The sequence below is a fragment of the Hylaeus volcanicus genome, chromosome 8 (genome assembly GCF_026283585.1).
Source record: "Hylaeus volcanicus isolate JK05 chromosome 8, UHH_iyHylVolc1.0_haploid, whole genome shotgun sequence".
NCBI classification, from domain to species: domain Eukaryota; kingdom Metazoa; phylum Arthropoda; class Insecta; order Hymenoptera; family Colletidae; genus Hylaeus; species Hylaeus volcanicus.
The window spans coordinates 8,518,494-8,529,907 of NC_071983.1; the positions used below are offsets into that span (position 1 = coordinate 8,518,494).

Here is an 11,414-nt window from a genome sequence, read left to right on the forward strand (position 1 = left end):
AGAGAGAGAGAGAGAGAGAGAGAGAGAGAGAGAGAGAGAGAGAGAAAGAGGCAGAGATCGGCTCTGGCTGGTAATTTACGAATGATATCGACTCACGTTGCGAACCCATCGATCGCGATCTCGACGAAGATCGGTAACACGGCGAGGAGCGAACAGAAAGGTCGCCGGATGCTAATTCCAGGGAAGATAGGCATCGCACGTCCTCTGCTCTCGTAACTGTGAGCCAGAAAAACCATTTCACGAGTAGAGGCCTCTTCCCTCTCGATTTTTCATTTCTCTTCTCCACGGGAAGAAAGAACCGAGGACGGAGGAGGGCGGAACGAGCAACGACTCTGGAGCCCGCATACCGCGTACGGGACTATTGTGAACCAGACTTTCGGGTTTGGTGATAAATAAAAAGAAATCATAAAAGGCAAGGGGAGTGAAAGAGGGACGGAGAGAAGGATGAAATGGCCCATGCAAGCATGTTCGAACCTTCTCCCACAGCGACAACGAGGGCTGAGCCCCTCTCTTCGCGATCGAAACATTTTTAAATGCTTAGCCCCGCTCGAATATTTCGCCTCAATTAACAACGAATTATCGACCGTGTCTCGAGAATGTGGGAACCAATTAATCCGCCTACAACGGTTCTCAATCTCGAAGTTCGATCGTTAAATGACCTGCTTCTCGTAGTTTTGCATGCTTCGTATATAATATGGGTTATTTCCGTTCAGTGAAATAAACAAATAATTTGATTCTGCTCTTAACTTGGAAACGGTACGATAAATTGGCCCCCGATTAGGACTAGGTAGCCCATGCCTACGTTACAGAAATTAAAAAAGTTTTACTTCAAACTTTCCAGCATTTCAAGTAATTTTGTTTGCAAAAACTGTTACGGCTCTGGTATCGCAAGATTTCAGTTATTCCCCAAGAACTCTGTTTGCCTCGTTCCGATTTCAGATTCCTTTCACAAGCGGAAGATGCTATTCCACGTTCAACGAATTCAAACGTACCCATTCGTCGGGTAGAATTGCGCAACGCGGAATCCTCTTCGTCAACCGCTGTGGATCCTTTTCCATTGGAGACGTAGCACGGATCAGCGTTTGCTCGCTCGAGCTCGGTGAAACGTTGCTCAAGACGGCGCGAGCAAGAAACAGGCGGATCAATGACGAAACGCGCGTTCCTGATAAGTTCCGAAGCGAGCGCGCTCGTGTTCGTAACGTAGGTTGAGCACGCGCGTCGCGTTTCTCCCTTTGAATCCCTTCCGACTCGTCTTTCATAGCAATGAAATCCTCTCCCCAAATGGACAGGTCTGCCCACGTTCGCGGGAAAGACGGTCAGCCTCAAAGGACCTCTCCCGCTATTTCTGGAAACGCGTGACGCGCGTCTTCGCCTTTTACAAAGCTTCTTCTTCTTCTTTGCACAGTCCCACGACCTTCGCGTCGCGCGTTCCTACGTGCATACGACAGACACACGTGCACACACGCCCGTTCCTCTTCGTGTACACAAAAGTCAACGAGCGTTGCTGCTCGCACGGAAAATGTCAATTTGCGAACGACGATAGCCTTGCGCAACACTCCTTCGCGCTGTATCGTCGTTTGTCCCCCGGCCAACTTCCTCCGGATCCGTCACAGCGCAATCGCTCCGTTTTTTTATTTAACTTGTGTTTCTTCATATATATTTTGTTTTCTTGTGGGATATCCGACGTCAAGGCAAATCCACCTAGGTGATCGTTAGCGACTGATACTTTGGCGGGAAAGAGCGTACGGTTCAAATGTTGTTGAGAAATCTTCGATTCTTCGTAAACAAGATTTTACGCTGAGTTCATTTAGGACCGGATATATCTTCTTATAGGCGCTTCTATCAATTCTATTGCGTTTTCTACATTTTCAATCGATGAGTTTGGAGGTTGTTCTTGAACACGTTGATCGCCACGTCACCCATATATGGTTGACAGTGCTTTTCATTGGAAAATTAAAAAAATTAATTCTGAAAGTGAACTATTAAAGAAAATTAATTACAAAAATAAATACCACAATAAATGTTTGATTATGTAGTTTCCACTAGTTTGTAAATAAAATTTAATCACAGTAGAAATCTTCAAGAGTATTAGTCTGGCAGTCAACGTGTTAAATTTCCTCCTAGAGTTAAGAACGATACGTTCAATCGTCGTTTGTGTATCGCATTGATCACAGTCAGGAATTGATGTACACGAGCACGTGGAACCACTTTGACCCATTGATTCCTTTTCGCGACCAACTTGTAAAACAGATCATTCGCGTTTTCGTAATTCGCGCGCATCTCGAGCCCAGAGAGGCTTGCGAGAGCAATTCGGTCGCGCGATAACGCCGGGAAACGAGGCTTTGCTTCGTGACGTGCGACCATACAAAGGCCTTTGTACGATTTCGTGGCGCAAGGAGCATAGAAGCCGGTATCGGTCAGAGCCCTCGGCGTGAACGGCTTTATCGAGCGCGCGGTATATGCGCTGATAAAACGCGTATCAACTCTCGTGTAATTCGCCGCCCGTATTTTTTCTCCCCCTTGAGGCAATGTTGCAACCACTATGGCCCTTCCTTCTCTCCTGCAGTCAACCGATTTTCGCTCGCACGCTTTGTTTCACCGCTCCGATTTCTCGGCGAGGGGCAAGGAATAAAGAGGACTTATGGAAGCTAAACTCTTTTTAAAACGACAAAAATAGGTAGGATTATGTTGTTAATCGTGTTCGTCACCTGAACAGATTCTACGACAAGACCATTGATGAACTGTTACAATGATACACGATTCGAAAGACAAATTTCAGTACGTTGCAATCAAACTGTTTGCATATTCGTAATAGAATTGAATCAGAAATCAAAAGTGTACACAATTGACGTGTGACTTTTAACCCTTGCAGAGGGTTAAACAAATATACAAGTCCCTCTGGCCAGTTGACGAGAAAAATGCTACGGCCCTGCCCTTCTCCGGCTCGGCCACGAGACCCGTGTAATTCGTAAAGTGTTGTAATAATCGAGCGCACACGACTAAAAGGTGTGTGGCAACGCGACTCGCGCGAGTTTCACAAATGGGTCAGTCGCCGGCACACTGGTAGCGGCGCGTCAACGTTCCAGGCTGTTTCGTGTACGTTTGGAAATATATTTATCATCGTTTACGAAAAAGCCTGTCCCCTTGGTGAGCCGTTCCCTCGCCGCCCTTTTCATCTGCGTGCACGGCACGCGCGATGAATGTTTAAACATCTTCCCGCCCGTTGTTGCTCGAAGGTGGATATCGAAAGGTGGATACATAAATTAAGAACAGTATCAGTGTTCACTTCGAAGGATGCGGAACGTGGATATCTTTTGCCGCGTTTTCTTCCACAGACGTTTTTTTCTTTACTACACTAACTACAGGTCTATTTAGGAACACGATCATTTAGAAAAGGTAAACTAATTTGTCGATCGAATTAATTCTTTCTTAAATCAGAAGCACTGTCTATTTCCTCAAATTGCGCACTGTAAGCTAATGGGTTCTGTGAATGGATAGCAGCAATAAAAGTTTCCGGTTGATAAAGCGTTAATAATAAAATTGCAAAGGTATAAATTCCAGCATAAAATTTCTCTTCCTTCCGACTAGACTTCTTAGTTTTAGAAATAATTTGAATTTTACCAACGTGCTGCGATATACTACCCAACTTGAAAAAATGTATCGCTTATGAAATCAGGGATGGAAAAAGATCGCAAAGGCATTCCGGACTCTATGCTCGGAGTACGGTCGATATTCCCGCTTCGAGGCGACCGCAATGCCAGGTTCTTTAGCTTTATCGAGCATCCGGAGCTCACTGGGTCACCAAGCGACGAAGACTCGTCGCGAAAGAAACGGTTTGTACGTCGAGCTCGATCTCGAATCGTTCCAGGAGCGAAACGAACGAGCCAATTTATCGCCCGCACGGCGCGTTCGTTTACAATCGAACGGCGCGATTGTATTTAAATTCGCCTGGAATTGCCGCCATTTGTTCCGAACCGGAAGGCCGTTTCGGCGCCAATGGATCGATAAATTTTGCGCGTCTCGAAGCCAGGAACGTGCCGTTCCGAGCATTACGTAAAAGTCTATTCGCGGAGAATGGAGCTGGACGCTCGACGCTGCGTCGGTTACACTCGTATAAGAGCAATTCGACGACTAAAAAAATCTACAAAATTCAAGCTCATTCGAAATGATTTTTGTTTAATTTTGGAGTAGTCGAATGTCTTTTAAACAGTCTGGAGAAGCGAAACGGAAGAAAGAGATATGTACTCGGTTCTCGAGGCTTCTATAAACGACGGACGTCGAGGCCCCGAGCTTCCAATTAGGTCTCGTTACGAGTGCGCTTCGAGGTCTCCCATTGGCCAGGAAGCTCGCGAGATAACGCTCGAGCGTCGCTTCTTTCGCCGCGTCTCGCGAACGAGCCGAGACACCGACGAAAACGCTCTCGAGAGCCCTTTACGAGCTCTTTTTCGTCGAATCGTCCAACAATTCGCGTCGCAACGAGACACGAAAACGCGAGATGACGGCTAAAAGAGAACGAAACCTGCCCAGGATTTCGTCTCCCGCGAGAGTAGACGTCGCGAGGCGTCGAAGCGCCCTCCGCGACCCGGGAAATCCTTGAAAAAAAGCCGAAAATGTCTCGTTGCGGACACCTTGAGGGTCGTTAATTAAATTAGGTTCTCGCTGAGAGACGCCTCGGTGCTCGGAGTGGCGCGCAATTAACGCAGACCTCGAGACAAGGGGCTGACTTTAATTAACCGGCGGTCGACTGAGACCGTAACGAACGTTTCTCTCGCGCGATGTAGGATATTGTGTCAGGAATTAACGTCGCGAATAACTCGCAAGGCGTTGCACAAGGGATGTATCGCTCTAACCTCTTCCAGTGTTGCAGGCGTTTACAAACGATCTCTGGTACCGTTGGCACTCGAGAAGAACGAACCCCTGAACATATTCGGCGAGGCGCTGTTGAGTAAGCGCTCCATTCTCTCTCGTAACTACCGAGTCAGGCGTTCGCAGGCACTACTAAACATTGGATCGCATGCTCAGCTGTTTCTGGATCTGTGTTAGAAACACATTTATCACCATGGTTATTGTACGTGTAGTTCGTTTTTCCTGCGCGCAAACGGTAGATGATCATCTCTAAAGAATTTCCAAAACGATAACAGATCGAAAGGGTGTAACGTACATTCTATTTACGGAACGGACAATATTATCTATAAAATCTCATGAAAAATTCCTGTTACATGGAGTTTCATCGATTCGTTTCTTTATTTAAGTTCAGGGTTTCCATTTTCGAAACGGTACTCGGGCGTTGAGGATAACACGAAAATGTTTATTCGTATACTTTAGAAGTTTAAAGAAAAATATTATGAAAAGGTTGAAGAAATTGGAAACTTCTGCGCAACTTTGATTACCGTCTTACGCATGTGATCGATACAGAAAGTATTCAAATAATCAGGTATTCCAACGGCATGTGAGACACGTTTTCTCTGGTTCCAGCTCGGTGCGGCGAGAATTGCGAGACGGTAGGTTCAATATTTTGTTCGACACGGTGTTGACTCTCTGATCGAGAAGCAACTACGTGTACGCGGCAGCCATCGGTAAATAATTAGCTTCGTTCGAGGTCGAAACTGTTGGCAACAGGCTTTTTCACTTTGCTGCTACCTCGAAATTTGTGCTTTGCGAAACAACCTGTCCTTTATTTTTCATACGCAAAGAAAGCTCGGGAGCCAACGGTTAGGGGAGCTTGTTTGAATTTGAGAATGGTCGCGAAGAGGTATGACTGAATGTCGAAAATCAAAATATCAAATATTCGTTGAACGATATTAATCCCCTAACGACGATCGTGATTTGTAATATCACATCATTGCAAATTGCTAATTTATTCAGGAACTGAAGTCGTGCGGGATCGATACAACTTAGGTCCGATTTACCAAAACGTGAAATGGCTCGAAGGCTAAGCGATCTTATTTACGTTTTGGGTCCAGGTGTTGGAACGTAAATCGTAGGTTAAAGGGTTAAATCTTATTTTCTGCAAATAAATTTAACTATTTTGATGTTCACAGTCGAGTTTCGAGTTTTGTCTCAAATTTTATCAGACTTCATTGTTGTTAACCCATCGCCCTGTTACCTCCGCGAGAAAGAAAGGGAGGCGGTGCACGAAACAACTGGAGGGGAGACAAAATTAAGGGTTCACAAAAACTGCGAGAAGGATGGAGGTAAACGCAAGGGAGTGGCTGGAGAAAAACACGATGCGTAAAGAGCGCGGAGGCAGAAGCGTCGACGCAGAGCAGGAGAAGAGAGGGAACCCGGCGAGAGTTAAAGGATGGCGGTTGACGAGGAAAAGAGAGGGTCGGAGAAGAGCGTGCCTCGTGTACGTTAATTAAAAGTGCTGCAAAGGAAGTCGCCAACTAAGAAGGGCGAGTCTGAATGAAAACAGCTGCTACTCGATGACGACACGGTCTAAGAGCGCGCTCGGTTTCTACTAAGCCAGGCCGACGCTATCATCGCCGTTAGCGCCGCTATTCTCGCGCATAAATATAAACCGACGCCCACCGCCCAAACAGAACATCATCGACTCTTTCATCTTCCTCTGTTCCCAACTGGCGATTTCCTCGTCTCTTTCCTGGTCGAAATAATCAACGGTTTAGAAATAACTGTGTTTCGAGTTTCGGTTACAGCCTCTGGGTTAGGTCTGGCGATTTCATATCATCCTCTATCGTCGATATTTTTGTTTTTTAATCCCACGTGAGGTTCTGCGGACAATTATATATTCTTTAATAACGCAGTCGCGAAAATATCTTCGAGTTTCAGAGAAGAGGACCACGATATATTTCTTCTTCGACAGCGACTTAACGTTCCGCTCTAAACCGAGGCATTCTTGACACGACTGCGAGGAATTGCGTTTCCAAACGTGATCGAATTTCGTCTCGATTGCGTCCACGACGACCGATTCGCGTTCGAGCCGCCAAATCGTGGTAAAACCTGCGACGGCGATAAATCAGACATCGAACGTTAAGTGGACAACGAATTCGAACGTTTCTTGCTCGATAAAGCACGCTCACGGTGATTGGAGACCTTCGACGACAGAGGAAGCCGCCGATTGCAAGCGACGATATCGGAATCGAGAGTCGACGAAACACGCTACCGATCCGAGAAACGTGTGGACGATCGTATGCTATTCGGTTCTTTAACAAATTATTAAAGTTCGTTTCACTTGGATATACTTTCGGCACGTTGAAGATTGTAATTTCTCACTGTCAGAAATTGGTACCTAAGTGCGTAGTTTCCAGCGATACTTAACCGTTTCAAAACAGTAAATAAAGCTAGTATCAACGGGGAACGTAAACATTACTTATCTACCGTTGCTCTGAATCACACCGAATAAGATCGTTATCGTTTCCTTTGTATTTCGTATTTTTTTTATTAAAGCTTTATGGATCGTTTAAGAATACATGTATTCCTTCTGAGTGCGCGTATGTACCTACTTGTAGCCATAAAGATAATCAGAAGGTAAGAATTATGGTCCAGAAATTTTTCTAATTTATCGAATACTTATAAACGTAACTCCAGCCTACCCAGATTAGCTCTTAGCCCCTCGTAAAACAACAAAGATGATTAAACTCGGTACACTCTTTTCTTAATAAACGAAGTACTAAAACGAGTTCTTTGAATACGTATTAGGGGTCATTTAGTATTAATTGTTCTGTGTAAAGAAATACGTTACTCCCACGGTTTCATACCACTCCTTTTACTCGTGAGAAGTGTGCTCTATTCTCGCGATCCAAGTTCACACTTCTCGGTCTATGGAAATTTGAAAATAAAGGAATTATTTACGAATGAAAGAAATGCGACGTGAAAGACGCAGAAGGATCGGAGGAAACTTCGAGGCAACGATACCTCTCCCCCAGGTCGACGTCGCGCGCATCCCTTCGATTTCCTACGATTTCACTCGAGTCGATCTGGCAGCGCGACCCTCGAAGGGAATGGTTAGAATAAACGTACGTCCGTTCTAGGCTAAGGGGTCTGTACCTCGTGTCTTCATTTTTGCTCGCTACGAAACGGTCCAGTCTGAAAGAAAAAAAATACAAGAGGAGTCATTCCACGCGTGTCTCTGACACAATATTCAATAGAGCCTACGTATCATTTCGCGTTGTTCGCGGATTTGTTTCCTGCCCGCGCGAAACTGCGCCTCGAACGTTCGTTGGAAATTCAATTTCAAAGGTGCGGAGAACCGCGGAAATGTTCGTACCTCCTCTGCTGAGTTCAGGCTGTCGACATCCTTTTAGGATAAACGTAGGATCCTTATCGATAAACAGTTGCATTATTCAAGATCTCGATGCGGTGGATTTGAAATTCAACGAAATTTGCTCTAGTTCGAAAAAGTTTACATCGACCGAAAGCTTAACGGACAACGTATACATTTTTCGATAAGGACCCCGTACGATTTTATCTTAAAAATATATCACGCATGTTTGAAGTCAACAGTTGCGCAAACGAAAAATCGAGTATTAAGTTGTGTATACGTGAATGCATATCAAAGCATATTGCAGTAAAAGCGTTGCATAGGTACCCCATTAGTTTAAAGTGAAACTTCAGTATGGATTACGAGACTTAGTTTCGCAGCTGCGGTTACATTGCAAGTAATTTCGCACGGATCGACGATTGCTACTGGTATCGCGCAAGTACATACACGGGTGGTTTGTTCCAGTGACTATGGCATGGGAGTTAGGTCGTTGAAGTGCTATCGAAATTGCTAACTGAATTTGGAAGAAGGGTATTAACACTAGAATTTCGAAGTTGGTCAATTTGACTGGTGTATGTTGTATTTCTTTTAGAGACTATTCAATTGTTAACGATGCTTTTTCTGCAGCTTTTAATATCAATTCTTACAATGAGATTAAAGCTACTTGTTTTGATAGTAGAATACTTAACAGGTATGCGTTCTCCTCGATAATTCTAATGTTAAAGTATCGGGTCATTTTAAAATGTTTGCATTTATGTTAGAAGCATTTTTAGTTAACTTTCGTTAACAACTAAAAATGTTGGGGCTCGGGCACACCTCGGGATCGCTAAACCCGTACCGTAGCTGCAACAAGCATAGCTACAGCCCTTGAGGGTAATTTTAAAATGAAGTTACTCTACCATTTCACAAAAAAGAAAAGAATAAATATTCTAAGCAGTTTCAAATCAGAAGAAATGAAACTCAAGTTTGGAGTTGGCACGTTCTGTTACTTCACTGTTTCTATCATTTCGATTATAGACAATAGGTGAACACATAACACGAGTTGCCAGTTACACGTCAACATGTTTCCCTCGATTCTTAAAGTGGACCCTTCGAAAAGGGTTAAAATTAATTAAATTCGTTTTTATTTGCGTATTCGACCAGTTTTCCACTCAAACTTTTCACAGCAGCTGGAGGAGTTAGGTTAAGACCCTTTCCCTTGGCGGTGCTTCGCGAAGACCTGGTCTCGAAATACACACCCAGCCAGCCGGTGGCGTGTGCATTACACCACGTGTCGTGTGGTACACTGTTCTTTAGTAACGGAACACCCCTCGAAAGGGAGGCATTTCCTTTTCGGCCGCGCTCTCTTTTCTCGCCGTGGCGTCGTTAATTCTGGAATTTCTAAAGCGCGGAGAAGAAAACGCTTCGACGGTGGGACAAGTGCACTTCTGCTTTTTCAGAAAACACCGGCGCGCCGGCTACGCGTCCTAAATTCGCGGCACGGCCACTTTTCCCGCCCCTTCAAAGCGGTGAAATTAATTAAACCCAGCCTGGCGCCGAGGGAGCACGGGAAAATTTCCTCTCATCGAGTATTATTGGTCGTAACGCTCAACTTGTGTGGCCGAGCACTGATGCCCATCGGTTCTCCTACATCTGAACGTCCAAGCATGGGTGCTACAAAGGGCCTAGTGATCCTCGACAAAATAATTTCAGTGATTTTAACGAAAATTTACGTAGGCATTGATCTTTTGATCGTTCGAAAGCAAAGAGATTTTCTTGCACATATATTTCCGATTCGTTTTGTCTAAAAAGTACTCTCATCTGTTTTGAGACATTGTTGTATCGCGACTGATGTAATTAGGTGTTAAGTATATCGCAACTTTGTAGCTTCTTACTTAGCTTAGATCGTGCGTTTATTATAGACGTTAAGATGCCTTGGCATTAAGAATTCAACACTGACACTAGTGGATGCTTAGGAGGAAAGTCGAAAAACGAGTTCGTAGGAGTTGAAGCAATACGCAACGGAAGAAAGGCGATTATGTGTGTATTCTCACCCATGTACACTTTCTCTTTTCTTTCGTCGCCAAGGATTAAACAAAGCGTCGTCGAACGTCATACTCGAGTCGATCAACACACATGGCGATAGGAAGCTTGTTCTATGTAAACTCGGAAACTGAAATATCCAATTGTTTCTTTGGAATAGTGAATTTGATAGAGCGATGCGACAAGTCGTTGGGATTCTCGAATGGAAACAAGTGCCGTTGGACGCACATTCGTGAAAAAAATAGCGACAAAGGAAACGAGGGGCTCGAAAAAGGCTTATCGGTCGACTCACTTTGCGGGATATTTCGAAAAGCGAGCGACCACTTGAAGGAAAGTTTGAAGACGTTCTCGCGACTAGAATAACCTAAGAACCATCGAGCCGTCGCTACCGGTCGAGGCTACTTCGAGGAAATGGATCTCTTTTAGCCAGGTCGCGTCATGCTAGTCACGCTTGTATCCAGAAAGACCATTGTCCTGTCTACATACTCGCCGAATATTACCGTTCTTGGTCGAGTATTATCATATTCAGGAAGTCCCTCGGCTGAATGCAAAGTGGGTGTTCGATATCGAGTGAGCCTCCCGCGAATTTTCGGCCGTCGCTAGTGCCGAGTCACGAGGAACACGCTTCGAGCAGACAATTCTGGCATTGAATACCAATCCGACCTCCAACAGTTCTCTAATCTCCATTTGAATCGAATCGTCGAGATTTTGCAGGTTGTAGGCCTGATTTCCATGCATCGCGAGAAAATTGCACGATATCGACAGGGTGCCACGTTTCGGTGGCTACGCTACTGGCCCAAGTTGGAGGTCGTTACACCCAGTCAACTCTCGTCGCTAGTCGATTGGGCACTGTTCCCTCCCTCGCGCTTCATCTCACGATTGGATATTACGATCAACCGATAGGTAGAGCATCGTGGACGAATTCTTATCGAGCTGTCTTTCTGCGTATACTTCAATTTTTACGAATAATATGTAAGAAGTGTCATAGCTATCATTGTACCATGAAGTCTGTATAAGGAGTTCCAACTGTGTAGTGTAGAACTGTTATCAAAATCCCGAGCTTTAAGTTATGAATATTTCTACCACTTGCGGCGCAAGTGAGCACAGACTACGATATACATATATATGTATGATAATACGTACACATATGACATATATACATATATCGTAG

General features: G+C 44.7%; 1 protein-coding gene across 4 annotated transcripts in view; it reads right to left on the minus strand.

The window, feature by feature from the left end:
* The window catches only part of LOC128881240 (protein gustavus), a 100,442-nt gene that overhangs the window by 25,635 nt on the left and 63,393 nt on the right, over positions 1–11,414 (minus strand). For 2 of the 4 annotated variants that reach the window (XM_054132080.1, XM_054132082.1), the window contains exon 2: positions 8,008–8,046. The exons of the other annotated variants lie outside the window; for them this stretch is intronic. In XM_054132080.1, coding sequence (XP_053988055.1) covers positions 8,008–8,046 — 39 coding nt within the window. The remainder of the gene's footprint in view (positions 1–8,007; positions 8,047–11,414) is intronic. 4 annotated transcript variants of the gene reach the window in all.